General features: G+C 44.4%; 1 protein-coding gene and 1 long non-coding RNA gene across 6 annotated transcripts in view; one reads left to right on the top strand and one right to left on the bottom strand.

Annotated features, from left to right (window-relative positions):
* LOC116569313 (serine/threonine-protein kinase MRCK alpha-like) overlaps positions 1-5,107 on the top strand; it is a 92,583-nt gene extending 87,476 nt beyond the window's left edge. For 3 of the 4 annotated variants that reach the window (XM_032305461.1, XM_032305462.1, XM_032305463.1), the window contains 3 exons: positions 1,999-2,096; positions 3,140-3,224; positions 4,703-5,107. In XM_032305461.1, the coding sequence (XP_032161352.1) occupies positions 1,999-2,096; positions 3,140-3,224; positions 4,703-4,833 (314 nt within the window). In that variant the 3' untranslated portion in view covers positions 4,834-5,107. Of the gene's footprint in view, positions 1-1,998; positions 2,097-3,139; positions 3,225-4,702 lie in introns of those variants that run through there. The other variant, XM_032305464.1, reaches the window with a different exon arrangement.
* LOC116569314 overlaps positions 1-11,610 on the bottom strand; it is a 33,700-nt gene extending 22,090 nt beyond the window's left edge. For both annotated transcript variants that reach the window (XR_004276977.1, XR_004276976.1), the window contains exon 1: positions 11,377-11,610. This is a non-coding gene — a long non-coding RNA (uncharacterized LOC116569314). The remainder of the gene's footprint in view (positions 1-11,376) is intronic.
* Positions 11,611-22,907: the final 11,297 nt, after the last annotated feature.

Below are 22,907 nucleotides of genomic sequence, written 5' to 3'. Positions count from 1 at the left end.
AGATATAACTGACAAAATTTACGCTTGGTTGGAAGTGGAAGTGGTGGGTCAAGAGAATCAGCAATGATTCTCAGATGTTGAACTTGAGCAAATAAGCAGATGCCAATATCTCCTAAAAAAACCAAAGGAAGAGTGGATTCGGATAGGGGATGAAGGTTATGCTCATTCAACTTCTTTTTTTTGTTGTGTGGAAATCTTTTAAATCAGATCCCAGAAGTCACTATCATTCCACCTTTATATATTTTACATTACACCTCTAAAAATATGGACATTTTCATAAAACCACATTGCTATTATCACCCCTGAAGAAGTTACCCATGGTTCTTATTATCATCAAATACATATTCAAACATTCCTGATTATCAGAAAGATGTCTCTTTTGACAATGCATTTCTTGGAATCAAAATTTGAAGGTCCACATATTCCTTGTTATTGTTACATCTTAGATATTGTCTAATCTTGAGTGGTCTTCCATGCCACTGACTTGCTGTCCTGCAGGATACTCCACAATCTGGATGTTTCCTCATGGTGCTTTGCATTTTCCTTTGTATTCTAAATTTCCTGTAACTGAAAACAAGCTCTAAAGACTATTATGAAGAATACTTCATTAATAGTATTGTACATGTCCCACTGAAGCACATTCGGGCACGTGATGTCTGCTCATCTACTCATGGCAACACTAAAATGGGTTCCTGGTTTCTGATGTTGTCAGCCTGATTCCCTGGACATGCTGAGTGTGTACTGCCAGTGGGACAGTAAATAGGTTAAGAGGGCACAGGTTAGAAAACCAAGCAGCACAAATGTCAGAGGGATGGTCAGGAGGCAAGAAGCCCGCAAGCATCACTGAGCAGTCAAGTAAGACAGACTAAAATGTGTGTTGGCTTCAGCAATAATGGGTGGTTGACGACTTGCTGTGAGAGCAGTTTAATGCAGGAGTGAGGGCCCAGGTCAGACTGCTTGGACTGAGGTGTGGAAGTGGGAAGAAAGGTGGCTGGCACTCTTCAGAGCACGGCTCTAAGAAAAGGGAGAAGGATGGCACAAGTACACAGAGGAAGGGTTGTTACATTGCTGTTGTTTTCATGGAGAGACGCTCATATGTGAAGTTCGTAACTGTAAGTCATTATTAGCCACGGAGAAAGTTCCAAAGACGCTAGTGGCTGCCAGTGTTCGCTGCTTTGCTCGTGAACATCATTCTCCACATATACTGTTCTCATCTTCTACTGTGTTTGTGCTGTGAACTCAATTAGTTCAGGAGCCACAAACTTTGAAATGTTATGCAATTACTTAGTAAAGCTTCCATTAGATGAAAATGTTAGAAAGCTTTTTGTCAGGCTTTCACTGTGTCATATTCTAAAATGTAAACCATATACATCATCATTTATATTTTTACTTATCTTAACCATATTAAAAATATTTGAGGCAGCAATATGATAATTAGACTATTATAATGGTATGAGATTCTCTTAGGTTTCCAATCTGAAGGATTCTTTTTTTTTTTAAATGTATTAAGGCTTAGCAGATAAAATTTATCATGAATGCTGTGTGATTCCACTCTTACAACATATTTGAAATGACAAAATTTTAGAAATGAAAGACAAGCTATTGATTCTCAGGAGTTAGGGAAGGAGGAGGACGTGGGTGGGATTATAAAAGGGAACCCTGAGGGATACTTGTGGTGGTGTAAATAGTCTGTATCTTGACTATACTTATGGATACATGAACCTACACAGGTGATAACATTGTACGGACCTACACACACACACACACACACACACACACACACTGGGGAGATCTGCCCAGGATGAGTAGGCTGATTCTATCAATGTCAGTATCCTAGTTTTGCAAAATGTTATACTGGGATGAACTAGACAGAGTGTGCAAGAGATCTTTCTGTATTCTTAAAACTGCATGTGAATTTATAATTATCTTAATAAAAAACCCAGTTAAAAAGTGAATCCTGAAGCCCATACTTGCTGTCACCTGCTCCCCATCTCCCAGGTTACAATGCCCCATATCTCTCCGTGTACAGTGAAAATGCAGTGGACATCTTTAATGTGAACTCCATGGAATGGATCCAGACTGTCCCTCTCAAGAAGGTGATTTGACATTGAGATCATGTGACTAGTGAAAATTATTGACTGAAAATGGAAGCAGGAGTATTCATTTGTACATCTGCTAATTTGGAGGCTGAAATGAGAGTAGAAGATACTCAGCAAAACCCCAAATGGTTAATTTAATTATTAGGACAAAAGTATTTTGTGATTCATACTTAAAGTAGCATTGTTATGATCAAACAGTACATTTATATGTACTCATTTATATCATATGCTATAGATGCTACAACCCACATTCAGTTTAGTTACTTTTACTTGTTATTAATTTTCACTTAGTATACTTGTGTATCCTGAAAAAGAAAATTTTACAGACCAAGGGAAAAAAAATCAAAACCAAAGCTCTGTTTAAGATTTTCAATTAGAATTTTATAAATTCATAACAAAAAAGTATACTTCTACTACAAATAATCTCAAACACAAATAAAAACTTAAACATAAAAGACTGCCATTTTGTAAGAAAAGATCACTGAAGATTAAAGAATAAATTTGGGGATATTTATACATAAGATGAACTATGTATCAAAAAAATTTATATTGGAATAGGATGAAGAAAGTAGTCCAAATTATGTGAGATTTTGTCCTGCTTTAAACAGTATCAGCTGTGGGAAAAGCTTTTGCAAGGACTACCTGACTACATTAAACATGAAAATTTTTTAGCATTCTAAATGTGAATGAGTAACATTAACTATTTGATAAAATGAATTTATTTAGGCAGATGAATCTTCTGAAGATAACTTTAATACTCATAATTTCTAAAAAGTTAACTTAAAAGTTGAATGTATTTCTATGTTACCAATATTCAGATTTCTTTAATCTGTGATATTCATATTTCTGAAATTTTATCCCTTTGACTGGTATTTTTCTGTTTTTTTTTTTTTTACTTGTTTCGTTGGTTTTTGAGAATATTTTGAGGGGAGCACTTAGAATATTTTAATAACTAATGCTTTATATATAAGCAAACAGACTTACAGCTTAATTTTAAAAAGTATTTGTTGAGATGGTAATCTTGTTTTTTATTATTTTAGGTTCGACCTCTAAATAGTGAAGGATCCTTAAATATTTTACTTTCGGAGACAAAAAGATTAATATATTTCAAAAAGAAGATGACATGTAAGAAACAACTTCTTCCTCTTAGAACTACTTCTAAGAGATCATGTCTCTAGCTGACTTCCCAAAGTCAGAGAACAAACGAGTGGAGAAGATCTGACATTGATTCACTGTGCTGGTGGCAAAGAGTGATTGTCCATCATCGTTGCATATCTGTATAGACACAACATTTACTCTAGGCACACTTGTTATTTTCGAGTGTGGAGGCATGGCTGGACATTAGCACCTGTAAACAATGTAATCCCCATTTACAGTGTTCACTGTGCAGACTCACTCACTCTCTAACAAGCTACAGTACAGGTACTGAAAGCAGATGTAGCCTCCTCTCCCCCAATCCCCAAGCCTACTTCAGCTTCCCCCACCTGTATTTTTAGACTCTAGATTTGCAGTAAGAAAAAAGCCATATGGATTCATTTCTTTTTTTCCTATTTTACTGATAGGATGGAATACATCATGTAGCTAACTAAATATCAGTTTGCTAGGACTGCCATGACCAAGTATCACAGAGTAGGTAGCTTAAACCACAGAAGTGTACTGGTTCGCAGTCCTGGAGGCCACAAGTTTAAGATTAGGGTGTCAGCAGGGTCTGTTCCTTTTGAAGGCTGTTGAGAGACAACCTGCTCCAGGTTGGTCACGCCAATGACCTCATCTTAACTTGATCATCTGCAAATATCTTATTTCCAAATAAGGTCATATTCACAGGTACTGGAGATTAGGACATTTAATCTTTTAGAAGGAACCTCAATTTAATGTGTAGCAAGCTTTCCTATTTTCTTTTTGATGGTTTCTGGGTGACAGTTTATTTACTTCTAGATATTGAGAACTAAAATAGGGTAGGCCCTGGTCTCCTAGGGGTCTATAGAAGGGTTGCATCCTCTGCCAGGTTTAGAACAGGGAGAGAGCAGAGGCGAATTCTTACCTCCAGTAGAGGGGAGGTGGGCTGGGGGCCGGGAGCGGGGAGGGGGGTTTACCCCACCTCTCTACCTCTTCCTCCTATTGTAGGCCTCAGAAAAGCTTGGCTTTTTTTTTTTTTTTTTTACAGTAATTGTTTTTATTTATAGACAGACTCACCCATCACATTTCACCCTGCAGCACAACAGAATATTCTAATGCTCTTACACCACAAAAATGTGGTAGGAGGAAAATAGCACAGACATGTGAAGGCCAATCAAAGTGGAAAGACACCAATGCAACAGCTCCCTCCTTCTAAAGAAGCCATGTTGCTTTAAAGATATGAGTCAGCACAGATTTATTCTTCAGTTAATGGTTAAAATGAACATTAAATACTGTTCATTAATGCTCCCTTCATATTCTTGATAATGGATAATGGATGCCATAAGCATCCAGTTTCAAATTTAAAAAATTAGAGTAGTATATTTGTGCAGATCTTTAATTGCAAGATTAATATGAAATTAATGGATGGAAATGCATTTTAACAGTTTAAAGGATGCTGTTATTTGTTTAAAAATAAACAAATATAGATGGAGAAGAGATGGTATTTCCTGAAACATCAGATAATCATCAGAAACAAATGGTCCGGCACCTCCACAGCAAGCGGCGATATTCCTTCAGAGTTCCCAGAAGGAAGGGGCATCTGCCCATGGGGCTCTGATCACCACCCTTCACATGTGGGCCAGAGGGAGCACTCCAGAACCACATGTTGTTTGATGTTATTTGGAAGAAAAAGAAATAAATCTCTGAAACTCGGGCAGAAATCTCTGTTCACATCAGTGTTATGTTTATTTCTCTGTGAGACTTCAAAAAAACCTTTACGTAGTAAGTATAAATGGAAGTGTAATGTTGATTCATTTCTCTGTGAGTGTGAAATAACTGAAATTCAGTATGTAAGCCTCCATATAACATAGGGAACACATCATAATGTATGTCCCATTATCATTTTGTAAACAAATAAATAGTACTGTGTATGCATGTAGATTGATTACTCTCTGACTCTGGGTGTGTATTGCTTTGACTTTAGGATAACCTTTGGTAATGAACCACTACTTGGCAATAATCTCTGTAACTGAATAGGTGGAAAAATAGGCTGGTCTTCTTTGGATTGCAAATAAAAACATTTCTAAAGTGGTGCAAATTCTTTCAAAAGAACCATAATCACATGAAAAATATATAATATGGCAGAGCTTCTTTGATGCCTGTGGCTGTTTAAGGCAGTATTTCTACCAAAAACTTTGAAGTTTTTCAAGTTTCAAATTTTCAAGTCTTTTTTGAAAGAAGCAAGAACAGTTAAAATCTTCAATCATAAGTGTGGATTTTTCTATTTTTTCCTTTCACATCAATTTTGGTTTCATATATTTTTAAAGTTTTTGTTATTGGATTCACATGCATTTAGGTTATGTTAGATAAGATAACTGATCTTGTCATTATGAACATTTTGTCTTTCTCTTTAGTAGTATTCCGTATCAAGGAGACTCCTTGGTCCAATATCCATTTAAGCCACTCTAGCTTATCTTACTTTAGAATCCGCATGGTTTATCTTCTTTTCCATCCTTCAGTCTTTTTTTTTTTCCCTCCCTTAAAGATTTATTTATTTATTTGACAGAGAGAGAGGGGGGGAAGCAGGCTCCCCGCCGAGCAGAGAGCCTGATGCAGGGCCCGATCCCAAGACCCTGAGATTACGACTTGAGCCGAAGGCAAGGGCTCAACCCACTGAGCCACCCAGGCGCCCCATCCATCCTTCAATCTTAACCTACATGTGTCAAATGATTTAAAATGCATTTCCTATATATATGGATAGGTTTTGATTTTCATTAAATCTCATGTTGTCGGGGCACCTGGGTGGCTCAGTGGGTTAAGCCGCTGCCTTCCGCTCAGGTCATAATCTCAGGGTCCTGGGATCGAGTCCCGCATCGGGCTCTCTGCTCAGCGGGGAGCCTGCTTCCTTCTCTCTCTCTCTCTGCCTGCCTCTCAGTGTACTTGTAATTTCTGTCAAATAAATAAATAAAATCTTAAAAAAAGAAATCTCATGTTGTCCATGTTTTAATTTGGAGTATTTAGAACACTCACATTTAATACAAATACATTGACATGTTTGATTTTAAGTATATCATCTTTCTTATTTGTCCTATCTGTACTTCTTTCTTTGTTCCTGTATTCTTTTGAATATTTTATTATCCAATTTTTCTGTTATAATTATTATTTATACCATTTTTTTGTTGCTTTCCAATTTAGATTATTACAGTTCTGATACCAATTAAGATGTGTGAATTTTTCAACATCACCAAGAAATTCTCACACTAGCTGGGTATCCTCGAAACACCCTGGAGATAGTGTCAGGTTCCACCTGTTAAAAGCTCAGTCCCAAAAGACTGACCAATCCCCTCCACTTCAGACAAATCTCAAACCTAGGTTGTCACCTGTAGTTTTGACATACAGGGTATAGATCAGAGACTCCAACAACTCCCTCCTAGGGTTCAAGTAACTTGCTAGAGTGGCTCACAGAACTCAGAGAAACATCTTACTTATCATTGGTTTATTATAAAAGGAACTCAGGAACACCCAAATGGGAGAAATTGGACAAGTTATATGGAAAGGGAAAAGAGTTTCCCTCCAAGTCCAGCATCTCCCTGAATCTTCTCCTTGTGGGTTTCTGTGGAGGCTTCATAACACAGACATGATATCAAATGGTCATTGGTAATGGATTTAACTTCCAGTACTTCATCCTTTTCCAGAGGTTGAGGAGAGTGGAACTGTCAATTCAAACCTTCTAATTACATTCTAATCACAGAGCTGGGTTCCTTGGCAACCAGACCCCATTCTTAGGTTCTTTCTAAAGTCACCTGATTTAATATAACAAAAGACACCTTTATCACTCTCAACACTTAGGAAATTCCAAGGATTTTAGAAGCTTGGTGGAAGAAATGGGACAAAGATCAAATATAAATCTCTTAATATAAATCACAGTATCATAAGTATGCATCTTTAACTTACACTACCAACCCTGAAATGATACCAGTTTGTCTATATTGTAAAATCTGTAACAATTCATTCCATCTCCCTCTCCAAACTTTGTGCTATTATAATACATTTTGTTTCCACATGTATTCTATTTTTAAAAATTTTTAATTTCTTTTCAGTATTCAAGAATTCACTGTTTATGCACCACTCAGTGCTCCATGCAATACATGCCCTCCATAATACCCACCACCAGGCTCACCCAACCTCCCACCCCCCCTCCCTTCCAAAACCCTCAAAGTTTGTTTCTGAGTCCACAGTCTCTCATGGTTCACCTCCCCCTCAGATTTCTTCCAACTCACTTCCTTCCATCTCCCCATGTCCTCCATGTTATTCCTTATGCTCCTCAAATAAGTGAAACCATATGATACTTGACTCTGCTTGACTTATTTCACTTAGCATAATCTCCTCCAGTCCCGTCCATGTTGATACAAAAGTTGGGTATTCATCCTTTCTGATGCAGGCATAATACTCCATAGTGTAGATGGACCACATCTTCCTTATCCATTCGCCTGTTGAAGGGCATCTGGTTCTTTCCACAATTTGGCTGTTGTGGCCATAACTGCTATGAACATTGGGCTACAAATGGCCCTTCTTTTCACTATATCTGTATCTTTGGGATAAATACCCAGAAGTGCAATTGCAGGGTCATAGGGTAGCTCTACATTTAATTTCTTAAGGAATCTCTACACTGTTTTCCAAAGCGGCTGCAACAGCTTGCATTCTCACCAACAGTGTAAGAGGGTTCCCCTTTCTCCACATCCTCTCCAACACACGCTGTTTACCGTCTTGTTCATTTTTGTCATTCTAACTCGTATAAGGTGGTATCTCAATGTGGTTTTGATTTGAATCTCCCTGATGGCTAATGATGATGAACATTTATTTATGTGCCTATTAGCCATTTGTATGTCTTCTTTGGAGAAGTGTCTGTTCATGTCTTACGCCCATTTTTTGACTTATTTGTTTTTTGGGTGTTGAGTTTGAAGAGTTCTTTATAGATCTTGGATATCAGCCCTTTGTCTATAGTGTCATTTGCGAATGTCTTCTCCCATTCCATGGGTTTCCCCTTTGTTTTGTTAACTGTTTCCTTTGCTGTGCAGAAGCTTTTCATCTTGATGAAGTCCCAAAAGTTCATTTTTGCTTTTGTTTCCTTTGCCTTTGGTGACATATCTTGAAAGAAGTTGTTGCAGCTGATGTCGAAGAGGTTACTGCCTATGTTCTCCCCTAGGATTCTGATGGATTCCTGCCTCATTGAGGTCTTTTATCCATTTTTAGTTTATCTTTGTGTATGGTGTAAGAGAATGGTTGAATTTCATTCTTCTACACATAACTGTCCAGTTTTCCTAGCACCATTTACTGAAGAGACTGTCTTTTTTTCTAATGTATATTTTTTCCTGCTTTGTCGATTATTTGACCATAGAGTTGAGGGTCTGTATCTGGGCTCTCTACTCTGTTCCATTGGTCTATGTGTCTATTTTTGTGCCAGAAGGAAAACTTCCAGACTCTTTTTATGAAGCCAGCATTACCGTGATCCCTAAACCAGGCAAAGACCCCACCAAAAAGGAGAATTTCAGACCAATATCCCTGGTGAATATGGATGCCAAAATTCTCAACAAGATCCTAGCTAACAGGATCCAACATTACATTAAAAAGATTATCCACCATGACCAGGTGGAATTTATCCACGGAATGCAAGGGTGGTTCAACATTCGCAAATCAATCAATGTGATGGAACAAATCAATAACAGAAGAGAGAAGAACCACGTGGTCCCTTCAATTGACGCAGAAAAAGCATTTGACAAGATATAGCATCCAGTCCTGATTAAAAGGCTTCAAAGTATAGGGATAGAGGAAACATTCCTCAACTTCACAAAATCTATCTAAGAAAAACCCACAGAGAATATCAACCTCAATGGGGAAAAGCTGACAGATTTCCCTTTGAGATCAGGAACATGATAAGGTTGTCCACTCTCACCCCTGTTGTTCAACATAGTACCAGAAGTCCTAGCAGCAGCAATCGGAAAACAAAAAGAAATAAAAGGTATTCAAATTGGCAAAGAAGTCGTCAAACTCTCTCTCTTCACAGATGACATGATACTTTATATGGAAAACCTGAAAGACTCCACCCCCAAACTACTAGAACTCATACAGCAATTCAGTAACGTGGCAGGGTACAAAGTCAATGTACAGAAATCAATTGCTTTCTTATACACTAACAATGAAAATACAGGAAGGGAAATTAGAGAATCGATTCCATTTACTATAGCACCAAGAATCATAAGATACCTCAGAATAAACCTAACCAAAGAGGTAAAGGATCTGTACTCGAAGAAATACAGAACACTCATGAAAGAAATTGAGGAAGACACAAAAAGATGGAAGACCAGTCCATGCTCACGGATCAGAAGAATAAACATTGTTAAAATGTCTATACTGCCCAGAGCCATCTATACTTTCAATGTCAGCAGGATCAAAATTCTACCGGCTGGGGTGCCTGGGTGGCTCAGTGGTTTAAGCCTCTGCCTTGGGCTCAGGCCATGATCTCAGGGTCCTGGGATTGAGCCCGGCATTGGGCTCTCTGCTCAGCGGGGAGCCTGCTTCCCCCTCTCTGTGCCTGCCTCTCTGCCTACTTGAGATCTCCCTGTCAAATGAATAAATAAAAATCTCAAAAACAACAAAAAAACCCACAAAAAACAAAAACAAAACAAAAAATTCCACTGGCATTTTTCAAAGAGCTGGAGCAAACAATCCTAAAACTTGTATGGAACCAGAAGAGACCCCAAACTGCTAAGGAAATGTTTAAAAAGAAAAACAAAACTGGGGGCATCACGTTGTCTGATTTCAAGCTTTACTACAAAGCTGTGAGCACCAAGAGGGCATGGTTCTGGTGTTCTATTTTTATTAAACTATCACACTTGGGTATTATTTTTGCTTAAACAAACTATCAAGAACTTATTTTAAAAAAGTAAAACAATATATTTACCCACATATTTATCATTTTTGGCAGTCTTCATTTTCAGTGATTTTTTAATGATTTGTTCTGCTTGGTAAAAGACATTGTTTTTGAAGAAATAAGAGTTGTTGTTTGCAAAATGACTCACTTTGTGAATCTGCTTTATTTTTATTGTTCTCATTCCTTCACTGAATATTCTCAAATTGGGATTACCTATCAAGTATGTATTTATACATAGACAAAAGAACAGAATTTGCAGATGTGAATACCAGTTGTTCTCACCTGGAGACCATTTTTCAGGGAACATTTGCTAAAACCCCACGGACTGTGGTTTTTTTGGTTGTGAAAACTAGGTGGGGTGGGTGCGGTACTGGCATCAGTGGGCAGAGCACACGCAGGCTGCCGAACACCCTGCAGAGCACCAGTCAGGGCCCTGCAACGAAGAAGAATCTGGCCCAAGATGTGAATCATGGGGTGGGTGAGATACTGAGGCTGGTACGTGAGGCGCCATGGCTCGTTCCGCAAACTGTGTCCGTGCTGGGGGAACGACCTGCGCTGTGTTTGTGAGAGACCAGCCCCGGGTCCCACGTACTCGAAGTGGGGCGCGCTGACTGGGGACCATCACCAACATCACAGTGTGAGGAGGCGGCGCGGCGGTCCCAGAGCCGGACCGCGGAGCACGTGGCGCAGCTGAGGTAATTCTTACGCTCGGGCTTTAAGGAGACCAACAACTAACAACTGTCTGGATGAGGGGATAAGCCCAGGTTTCGGCCTTGAAAGCCGGGGAGGCCGCGGCTCCGTGGGTCGGGAGCGCGGGCAAGGGGCTGAGTCTGGGACCCCGGGAGCCCACAAGAGCAGCGTCCAGGAGGCGGCGCCCGGGCGCTGAGGCGGGAGGGCTGGGCCTCAAGACGCTACAGCATCAGGAGGCGCACGTCGGAGTTACCAGGACGCCAGGGAGGGGGGACGGCAGGAGCGCCCGACACGGAGAAGGAACCAGGCACTGTCGCGGGGGCGGACACCCGGAGGTCCAGCACTCGCGCAGTCCACCACCACCCAGTATGTCCGCCCTCGCAAGGGACGAGGCCCGCGGTCCCAGTCGCCGAGCAGCCTGGCTGCACGTGCTCCGCCCCCGCAGCTCGTCCCCGCACCTCATTCCCGCACATGGGGCTCGCCGCACTCCAAGCACCGTCCCGCCGGCCTCCTCAGCCCGTCCCGGAGCCCGTAGCTTACCGCCCCTGACGGTCCGACGACGCCGGCTCTCGGCCCTCTCGGCCAACAGAGAAGCTCCCAGAGGGCAGACTGGGCGGAGGCCGGCGCCCCACGCGGGGCAGGGGCAGGCCCACAGCCCCCCACGCTCGTGGGGATCCGCGGCGACACACGCTGTGCCTCCCACGTGTCCCCTCTGCCGCCGCGTCGAGCGAGGCCCCGCGGAGCCTAACGGGAGCTCAGCGCACCACACTCTGGGAAAGCCCCCGGCAGCGCCCCGTGCGCAGGCGCAGCCCCGCCCCGGAAGCTGTCTCTGGTGGGAGGAGGGCGGTGCGGCGGCGGGAGGAGGGCAGGGCGGCTGGGGAGCGTTGCGATAGGAGCTGGCGTGGGCTCCTGCGGGGGAGGTGAAGCGCGGGCTTCGTGGGTTGGGGGAGGCCGCGGGGCCGCCGGCGACTTCTGGCCGCCTCGGAGGATTCGGGGCCGGGGAGTCTGCGCGGTCGCTGGTTCGGAGGGAGGCGGAGGGCGCTGCCTGCAGGGGCGAGCCACGGGCCAGTGCAGGCGTCGGGGCGGAGAAGACGCCTGGTTCTTGCCGGGCGGTCGCAGGCTCCGGCGCGGTGGCGTCCTGGATCGCAGAGCCGGCGCGGGTCCGGGAGGGCGGCTCTGGGGCTGACCTGACTCCCGGCGGGACACCGCGGTGCGGTGACACCGGGAACCCCCGCGGGACACCGGGCGGACATGTGAGCGGACACCCCGGGAGCCACGCGGGCCCGCGGGCGCGACAGAACGCCGGCCGCCGCGCAGAATCGCAGACGTGCGGTCGGAGTGTGGGTCAGGGCTGCCCTGCGTGCCGCCGGACCGCGAGGAGCGCCGCTGGGCGTCCGCATGAGGCGAGGAAGCGGCCCCGTCGGGTCCCGCGCTGCGCCCAGTGTGGACGTCGCCGTGGTCGTCGTTGCTCGCGACAGCCCGGACGGGACGGCTCGGTGCGCGCCCGTGGGCGCTTGCGGGAGATATCACCTGCACGCGCACGGAGATGCTGATGATCAGCCGACGGTGCAGAAGACGGAGTGGCCGCGTGCGTGACCGCTGACGGGGCCGCCGCCCTGATGCCGAGTGACCGCAGTGCGCCAGGGACAGACGCGGGTGTGTCCTAGGGGACGTCCGTGCGCTCTGAGCTCGGCCCGACCCACAGCGCTGCTGCCGCACCTCGAACTGCTCTGGGGCAGGGAACGGGTGGGGTGTGGGTGGGCCTCGAGGCGGGGGCGGGGGCGGGGGCACGAGAGAAATGGGCCAACTGCTGAGTTTTGTGTCGTTACGTTTACATGAACCTGGGCCAAAGTCCGCGTGCTCGCCAGGGTCTAGGAGGTCAGACCCGACCCCACCGAAGCCTCCTCCGGCCCCACCCGGCCCTCAGCCTCGGGCCGGCTTCCTGCCCCAGAACCTCCTCCACGGGTTGGTCTCTGTCCTGACCTCCCCGCACATCCTTTCCCCAGAAAACCACCTCGTGCTTCATTCCCCGCGGAGGGTCGTGGCCCGCATGTGGACAGCCGCTCGGCTGCTGGCAGATCCACACCCGCTGCCGCCCCGCCTGACTCCCAGGGCTCGCGCCGCGCGCACTGGCGCTGCTCCCACCGGCTGTGTCTTCTCTGTGGAAGTGACCGCTGATGTGCCGTGCGCTCTGCTTACGCGTCCGCTGCCCTGTCTCTGTGCCCGACCTACCTGTGTTGTCGGGGCACAGAGTCTCCCTTGCTCTCCTTCCAGCCCCGCTCGTGCTCAAGACATCGCTCTCTGGGGCCCCTGGGTGGCTCAGGCTGCGAAGACCTGTCTCTGGCTCCAGTCATGTTCTTGGGGTCCCGGGATTGAGCTCCGCCTAGCAGGGAACCTGCTGCTGCTTCTCCCTTTGCCTCCCTCCCGCCAGGTGGTCGTTGCTCTAGCTCTCTATCCAATAAGTAAATAAAACCTTTAAAAAAAAGAGAAAAGATTGCTATTCGTGCCCTCTCCAGCACAACGATGTGTTTGCCTGGTCAGCCCTGGGGCTGGACCCTGAGATTCCTAAACCTGAAATAATTTCTGCAGCCAGTGTGGACTTGAGGGGGACCTGGTGCACTGCCTCTGAGGGTTGGTCTCCCATGGAGCAGGTGGCACTTGTAAACAGGCTTTCTGAAATGCTAGGACCTATGAAGAATGCAGGCAGCCCCTGCCTGCAGAGACCCAGGAGGCAGTGACGATGGTTGGCCTAATATCATCTAGGACCTAGTATTTTGGCTTCCTAAGATCTCCTTTTAGCGATTGTTTTCTTGACCGTCACCCAAATGTGTTTTTATTTCTTGTACTTGAAGGAAAAATGGCGGCTGCTGCTTCTGCTCTCTTTAAATTGGCGGGACACGGCCACACCGCAGGAATATGAAACAGGACGGCCTGAGCAGGCAGGAGTTCGCTGTGTGTTCAGCAAAGTCACATTTGGACTAGATGTGACACAGCATCCACCATGCTTCATGGCAGGTAAGACACCCCAATGGTAGAAAACTGTAAATCACTGGGTGAAGTTACTCTGCACAGATAAATCAGCTTACAGTTCTTTTCCTTTTTGCTTTATCATAATACGTTAGTCGTTAAAAGCTATTTCATCCTTTTCTGTGTAATCTAGTTAATATTCTTTTTTTAAAAGATTTTATTTATTTATTTGACAGAGAGAGATCACAAGTAGGCAGAGAGGCAGGCGGAGAGACAGAGGAGGAAGCAGGCTCCCTGCTGAGCAGAGAGCCGGATGCGGGACTCGATCCCAGGACCCTGAGATCATGACCTGAGTCGAAGGCAGCAGCTTAACACACTGAGCCACCCAGGTGCCCTTAGTTAATATTCTTTTAAAAACCCGTCAGAATTTAACTTCAGGACATTTTAGCCTGTTTAGAAATATAAAGATTCTTACATCACAAAATGTTAAAATGTATTTGATGTGTGCCAGACATGTAAATATCCTGGGTCTGTGTCTGTGCTCATGAATTACATGTATTGCTTTAATGGTTATTACAATTTATAACATTTTCTTAAGTAGGCTCCACAGAATTTGAACTCATAACCCTGAAATCAAGACCTGAGCTGAGATCAAGAGTCAGACACTTAACCTACCGAGTCACCCAGGCAATGCAGGTTGTGAATGATTTTTTAAAAAAACCTCTATCTTTGAGGTGGTGAAGTTCATTTTGGGCTGCTATGTAATGAAGCCACGTGGCCACTAGGTGGAGTACAGCGTGGAGCACATTGCCCTTCTGCAGAGACTTTTCATTATTCTTTATAAAATATTTTATTTTTTTAAGTAGAGTCTGCGCACAATGTGGAGCTTAAACTCACAGCCCTGGGATGTGATAGAACAAATCAATAAGAGAAGAGAGAAGAGCCACATGGTCCTCTCAATTGATGCAGAAAAAGCAGTTGACAAAATCCAGCATCCGTTCCTGATTAAAATGCTTCAAAGTATAGGGATAGAGGGAAACTCCTGAACTTCATAAAATCTGTCTATGAAAGACCCACAGCAAATATCATCCTCAATGGGAAAAAGCTTGCAGCCTTCCTGTTGAGATCAGGAACATGACAAGGATGCCCGCTCTCACCACTCTTGTTCAACATAGTATTAGAAGTCCCAGCAACACCAATCAGACAACAAAGAGAAATAAAAGGTATCCAAATTGGCGATGAAGAAGTCAAACTCTCTCTCTTCACAGATGACATGATTCTTTATATGGAAAACCCAAAAGACTCCTCCCTAAACTACTAGAACTCATACAGCAATTCAGTAATGTGGCAGGATACAAAGTCAATGTACAGAAATCACTTGCTTTCTTATACACTAACAATGAAAACACAGAAAGGGAAATTAGAGAATCGATTCCATCTACTGTAGCACCAAGAACCATAAGAATAAACCTAATAAACTGGGAATAAACCTAACCAAAGAGGTAAAGGATCTGTACTCGAGGAACTACAGAACACTCATGAAAAAAATTGAAGAAAACACAAAAAGATGGAAGACCATTCCATGCTCTTGGATTGGAAGAATAAACATTGTTAAAATGTCTATACTGCCTGGAGCTATCTATACTTTGAATGCCATTCCAATCCAAAGCCCTGAGATCAAGAGTCGCACGCTCTTCCGACTCAGCCTGCTGGGCACCCAGAGACTTTTACTGTTTAATACAAAAAATCAAATGGAAAAGTTCTTTGGAAGTGGGCATTTTTGAATACACATCCGTATTAAATTTTCAAAGCACTAAATATGATCAAAACGTTCAGGACAAAAATTGGGAAGATAAATTATCCTGGTAGAGTTATTCTTCATTTTCCTCTTTTTTGAGGGTTTATTCCTTTTTCTTTCACACATTTTCAGTTTCAAATTCCATGTATAGTATATAAAAGGAAAAGGCAGCACTGTCTAAAGGAGCACACATGTGTACGCCTAGACATGTAAATACATGGTTCTTACTGTAGTATTTACAAGGGGAAATCAATGACTGCTATTGTCATGAAAGAACGTTTGATCTTTCTGTATGTATTTCTCTCTTTCTCAGCAACTGGAAAAGTAGCAACAAAGTTTACTTGTCTTTTTTTTTATGTTTAGACAATGGCTGCTCACAAAATTGATAACTTAGACTGTCAGGAAGGATAACATTACATGTCAGAATGGCTTTTGGAGGTTCTGGCGTGTTTATATTGCTCTGCTGTGATGAAGAATTCAAAAGGCCTTTCCTCTGAATGGATTGTATTTGTCACTATTTACTCATTACTTTTGTTTGAAGACAATTGCAGAAAATCAAACACAGTTTTTGGTGTGTTTATTTTTAAAGAAAGCATTGTCGTCTGTGATACACCTGTGGGAATTCAATGTCATTGTTTTACTTATCATATATTGAAGTTGTCAACTAGCATCAAGTTCTCAGGTGCTCCTTCCCTGAACAGGGAATGAAATTTGGGGACCACTAGCATCATTGCTATGACATGTCTGGGGCCAGTTCAGTTCATGCAGGGAAAAGTCATGCCCTGGGGAGCTCGTAGTGGGGGTGTCCTGAGTGGTCCTGCAGATATTAATGTTCCCCAGGCTTGCAAAGAGTTACTTAGAGTGCTGGAGTGCTCAGTCAAACCTGGCAGCTCATTCATTCATCAGCACAGGAGTGCCTGTGTGTATCGTGTCTTCTGTACACAGATGAGGGGAGCAGGCAAGGGTGTGGACAGAGAACAAGGAAAGGAGAATGCCCAGGACTGAGTCTGGTAGGAAGCCCGTGCTCAGGAATTGGAGGGAGTTGTGACATTCTGGGAGGCAGGAAGTAAACCAGGAGGGTTTGTGGCACAGAGAGAGCTTTAAGGAGGTGTGAGCTGTCACAATTGTGCCCTGGTACTGAGAGTTGGTAAAGTGGTGCTTGAGATCTGCTGGGAATGACAATGACAAGATGGGGGCTGGGGACCATTGGGAGGGCTGTTTGATGGCATGAGGGGCCCGGAAGTCCAAAAGGGTGAGTGGGAGATTGGGAAATGAAGAATCCATACCCCTTTGCCTTTGAGTAGTGGAAGAGAGATGGGCAATGCCACAGGAGAGTAATGCAGGTTAGAGTGGGAAAGTACCTGAATCAGAGATGCCCACACTCCGGAGGAAAGCCTGCACCCTCCACATATCACCCAGAGCCAGCCTCCTCTTATCCAAACCACATCCACTTCCAGGGAAGAGGGTTTTCATCTGGACTCAGGAGATAGAGGCCAGCTCTCCAGAAGTCATGGTTCCACTTCACAAACATGAGCAGGTAACTAAGAGATATCAACACGTGAAAAAAGCCAGAGAGGAGTCACTGCAGAAAACAGAAGAAAATGATGCTAATCCAAAAAAGGCAAGAGTTGAGATAGACCCAATCCAAGATATTGTGGGTGTGCTGGATACAGCTGTACCTGAAGCCTGATCTCGAGCATTTGGATTACACAAACCAAGATGCCTCTCTTGCTACAGCAGGTCTGAATTGTACCTATCATCCATATACAAGATGGCCTTGACTGTGTTCACTGATGTATCTACTCTTGGAAAATTCGGGGACATTTTTAGGGTGAGTGTATATCAATTGCAGGGAAAACCAACATTAACTCTGCTGCCATTATTTCTCCTGAAAATTATTTACAACACAAAGAAATGAGACAACTAGACAGAAGAGTAAATTACGTTTATGACAGTATCAGAGTGTTCAGTCTTTGCTTTATGATCCATTTAATAAGTTCTTAGCATCAATGATGACCTGTAGGTCCTCATAATCCTCTCCAAAGAAATCGGTCCACTGTGAGTCTGCTACCAAGTGTTGTCTTGTGGACTAATTCATTATCCCCTGTTTTGCTTTTCCTTAAAACTTCGCCCATTAACAAACTGTTTTCTGTTTCAGTCTGTATTGTTGCATTTTGTCTGTAGGGCTCCTAACACTTTGCATGCAAAAGCTGCCATTCTCCCACTTCCGTTTTTCATGCCTCAAATAATGTCGTAGGGCTGTTCTTTTTATTTTTTATTTTTTTAAAGATTTTATTTATTTATTTGACACAGAAAGAGATCACAAGTAGGCAGAAAGGCAAGCAGAGGGGGAGGGGGAAGCAGGCTCCCTGCCGAGCAGAGAGCCCAATGCGGGGTTCTATCCCAGGACCCTGAGATCATGACCTGAGCCAAAGGCAGAAGCCTCAACCCACTGAGCCACCCAGGTGCCCCTGTAGGGCTGTTCTTAATGAGGAAAGTGGTCTGAGAACTGTCTTCCCTTGTCTCTGTGGACACGAAATGCCAGATCTTCTAAGGACTTTGTATCTGACGTAAACTCTGTGTTCCTGGTGTATTATATTTTCCATCATTAGCTCTGAGATTCCAAACCCCACAGGGTTCAAGAAGAGAGCAGAAATCCCTTCGGGAGCTACCAGATGAGGAGACATCTCCTTTCTCTTTCAGAGCAACACCCATTTGTTTATTTAACTTCCCTTAAAATGATGCTACCTTTCCCTTATGGGAATAGCAATCTTATGGCTCACTGTCTACTCATAAATCATCTGAGGGATGTAGGTTGTGAATTTGGATCTGGCGCTGAAATTCAAAAGATGAAGTTTTTATGTGGCCTTTAAATTTTATTCTTTTTTCTTTTTTCATTGTTTTTTGGAAGCCTGTCTGGGCAAAACCATCACTGAATTGGGTCAAAGAGAAGACCAAGGTTGGAAAAGAGAATAGTAAAGTTTTACCTTCAAAAAACCAGGGGGCTGGGCTGGCTGAGTGCACCATGAAGGGAGAGAGGCTGTCCTGACCCAGCCATGGCCCACCCCCCACCCCAACCGATCTGGCCCTTGTATCACCTATGGTTTGTACCTCAAACCAAGACGCTTTTGCTCATTTATTTAAATTATCAAGTTCATAAAAAGGACATACTTTCTAGGTAACACAGGAAGGGCTCTGAGCCCTACAGATGTGATGTGATGGTGAATTTTCCTTCCTTCTGTCCAAGAGGTAAGAACTCCCTGTATTGTTCGTTGGTGTTGCTACAAATGCCTCTCTGTCCCCCAGAAAAGGAGGGGCTGGGCTGGATCTAATCTGGAGATCTTCCAGAAGCTTCCACGCCATTAGAATAACCTGTCTGGATTAGGATTAAATTGCTCTGAGCGGAAGTTTCTCACTGTAAAACAAAACAGCATGAAATGGGCCAGTAGCATGGTCAGAACTTGCCACCAAATGGAAAAGGAATCGAGAGAGTCTCCATGAAGAGATGGTGACTTCCCTAGCTGCACCATAAGGTTTTACCCCCCAGCGAGGAGCAAACAGCTGTTTCAAAGTACAGCACAGGCTGATTATGGCTTATTAAATAAAGTGTTTCAAAGGACCAGAAGTTAGATCTTGAAGGACATCAAGGCAAGATCAGGAGAGATCGTAGAATCTTAGTGCTGAATGGTCTGTGTGGTCCCTGTGGGTGAATCCCCCACTCTGCAGGGTGCCCCCACCCCTGTGCTCTTTCATGCGTGTGGGGTGAGCCCCACACAGGTTCTGCCAGGGCTCCTTGATCCCCATGGACAAGCCCCATGCAGCTGTCCCCAGCCATGCTCAGAACGGGAGGGCCAAGTGGTGCCTTCGTGTGCTCAGAATGGGAGGGCAAGTGGTGCCCTCGTGCTCTCAGAACGGGAGGGCCAAGTGGTGCCTTTGCCCTTCAGGAAGGGAGAAAGCCTGCATCTCCCTGTGCCTCACCTAAGGGGCAAGCTCCCCTCAGTGGCTCACCGCAGGGCAGGTGGCCCCAGGCCCCAATCCACACTGTAGTTCCGGGCTTGGAACAGCAGTGAGAATGGAGGTCTGGTGCGGGTGTGCTATCCGGGCTCAGGTCACGAAGATGACTAAGGAAACCTGCTCCTCAAGTCTGAAATCCGGGAACTGCTCCTTCTAGCCTCTGTGTGGCCCTGGGGAGTCGGAAGCCAGGGGCCACTCTGACTCTGTGGAGGCCTAAGACTCTGCTTCTTTCTAGGGTTTGCTTCCTCAGCTCACAATGGAGGGATGCAAGTAGCAGGTTCTGCCTGGGAAAGCATTGGAAGAACAGCCTGAATGGCTTGGGTTAAGGACGGTTTTCTTGGCACTTGCAGATTTGAAGGCAGGTAGGAGATGGGAAACTTACAGGCCCTTCTGCCTTTTCTTCATGTTTCCTTAAAAACAAAACAGAACAAAACAAAACAAAACAAAACAAAAACAAAACCATGCACACACACAAAATACCCCCAAAAAAACAACAAAGAAAGTGAGGACAGTAAATCCAGGAGGTGGAATTAGAAGCCTCATACGATGTCCTGGGATTTTTTTTTTTTAAAGATTTTATTTATTTATTTGACAGACAGAGATCACAAGTAGGCAGAGAAGCAGGCAGAGAGAGAGAGAGAGGAGGAAGCAGGCTCTCCGCGGAGCAGACAGCCTGATGCGGGGCTCGATCCCAGGACCCTGGGATCATGACCTGAGCTGAAGGCAGAGGCTTTAACCCACTGAGCCACCCAGGCACCCCATGTCCTGGGATTTTTATTTCATTTGCTCTGTGTCTCCAGGAAGGAAAAGTCAATCACCTCTGAGCTGCTGTGCTCGTCATCTTAGAACCCGGTCACCGGTGAACACCTGTCTGGCAGTCCTGAATGCTGCAACTTCCCCAACGTGATACAGGCAGCAGAGTGGGGGGCTTGCTGTGTACAAGCAGAGCTCCAGCCCTCGTGTCTGGGTCCACCTTCTTGGGGGGCCCCTGTCCCTGAGGATTCCTGGTATCTGAGTGTTCCCACTGGCCACTCACATCCAGGTCTACGAGCCTTGGTCAGCTCTAAAACTGGTTGACTTTGGGTCAGATGTAACTTCAAATCAAGTCAGAAGGCAGCATTCTCATACTTATTTGCAAAAATGTCTCTAGTTTCTACAGATTCCTTCCATCCTGCCTCCATAGCAAGCCTGTCCCAGGCCCAGGATGTGCTGACATGATTTTTAAAACCCTGCTTTTCTTTCTTTAAGCTCCTTATGCCCTCCTGCAGTACACGTAGGGAGAATATAAAAAATTCTAAACTGGCCTGCTTTGCACATTTATAACGCTGCCAACTTTCTCAGCCAAACAAAGTTGCAGATTTTGAAATTGGGGTTTAAAAATTCACACAATTTTAAATTTTAATTGAGACAGAAATGAAAACAAATTGTAGGAAGTGTAAAAAAAAAAGAATTTTGCCACCCTGTATCACTTTAAGCTTGAACCTTTCCATAGTGATCCTAATAATCAATTATGCATTGATATAGCTTGGTCTTCTATTAGAAAAATTAGAAAAAATTAGAAAAAGGAGAACTTTGAATCTTTGGGGGGAAATCTGAAGGAAATGGAAACTTTGAGTGACATCAGAGGGGAATTACTGTAGCAGCTGCTGGAGGATGGTATAAATGACCTGGATATGGAGAGTGAGTTGCCGAACAGAGGAGACCACCTTGTAAGCACCACTGTGGGACACCGCCACTCCTTTCATTCGACAAATCACCCTGTTCATCCAGGGGGATTTCTACAGACTCACGTCCTGTTTTGGGCTGCATCATGTGCCCACCATCAAATTCATGTGCTGGAGTCCTAATCCCCGGTAACTCAGAGGGTGACCTTATTTAGAGAGGGTCTTAACTCAGCGAACCAGATTGTTTTGAGGTCATTGGGCTGGGCTGTAATCCAGTAGGACTGGTGTCCTTAGAGAGGGAGAGATTTGGACACAGACCCAAGGAGGGAAGACACCATAAAGACACACAGAGAGAAGACAGTTGTCTACAGGCCAGAGACAAGACTTGAATGGATCCTTCCCTCATGGCCCCTGGAAGGAATCAAATCTGTCTCACCTGGATTTTAGACTTCTGGCCTCTATGGAAACCTCCCTGTCAGTGTTGCTTTGTTGCCATGGCTGGCCGGAGCAGACCCAGGCCAGTCCTATAGTGATAGGGTGGTGGAACAGGGCTACAGAGCTTGGAGGGAACTTGGGCTCTGTTTAGACCAGAACTATGCAAGAAGGGGACAGTGCTGGCCTCAGAGGTGGGCACTTATGTAATTTAAAAATTTCCTAGTAGTTGTGTCAAAAAAAAAAAAGGATTAAAATTAATTTTAACAATATGTTTTTTTAAAATCCCATATACCCAAATATCATGTCAGTGAGGTGTGTTGAATGTAAAGGAGATATTTTACCTCCTCTTTGTGGTCTTAATCTTTAAAATCTGGTGTGTGTGATTTACACGGACAGAGCATCTAAACGGTCAATAGAAGTAGGGTTGTTTTGATGGGTGGAAATTGTTCTGGGAGGTGCTTGAGGAAGACAGTTTCTCCTTGCAGTATCCTAGCTCCTTTTTTGTGATTTCAGCATTTGCTGTGGAATCATCTGGTCCTCTCTTGGCTCTGATAAAGGTTGAGTATAATCCTTCCTGACAGAGATATGAAACTGGCGGGACCTGTCACTAGATGTTTGAAACATTGGCTTGTAAGGACCCTTGGCAGTGAGAACACATTCCTTTCTCTTCATTACCATATTCAAACGAAGACACAGTTCTGTTGATGGGTCTGTCATGATTTTGCTCATCTTTGAGCAGAACTGTAGAGTGCTTGCTGAAGACCATACTAGAAAATTATAATTAATTTCTTCTGGGAATCTTTACCTATGGTTTTATTCCTTTTAAATTCCTGTGGTTTTAAGAGCAGTACATTCTGGCCAAGTGAGTTTAGGTAATAAGTGAGTGGCCTGGAAAGCACTTGATTCCTCCCATGGGGGTGGGTCTGAATTTCTCTCTGTTTCCTTTAAAAAGAGATTTACCATGTGACAGCTTTTGAAATTGCATTTTCTGTCATTAAGGAGGAACGTGGGAAGAGCGATTGCCACGGTGTCCCAACCGACACCGTTCGGATCGTTCCCGTTGAAAAGCTCCAATACCTTGCGATTAACTCCTGTTTGTCCTCAAGAGGAGAAGAAGGAGAAAACAGGATATGTAATCTCACTTCCTGAGGATCCATTAGTAACCCCTACGGGTGAGTCGTCTGGTCAGTCAG

This window comes from Mustela erminea, chromosome 11, assembly GCF_009829155.1.
Source record: "Mustela erminea isolate mMusErm1 chromosome 11, mMusErm1.Pri, whole genome shotgun sequence".
NCBI classification, from domain to species: Eukaryota; Metazoa; Chordata; class Mammalia; order Carnivora; family Mustelidae; genus Mustela; species Mustela erminea.
This window is presented reverse-complemented; position numbering and strand designations above follow the sequence as displayed.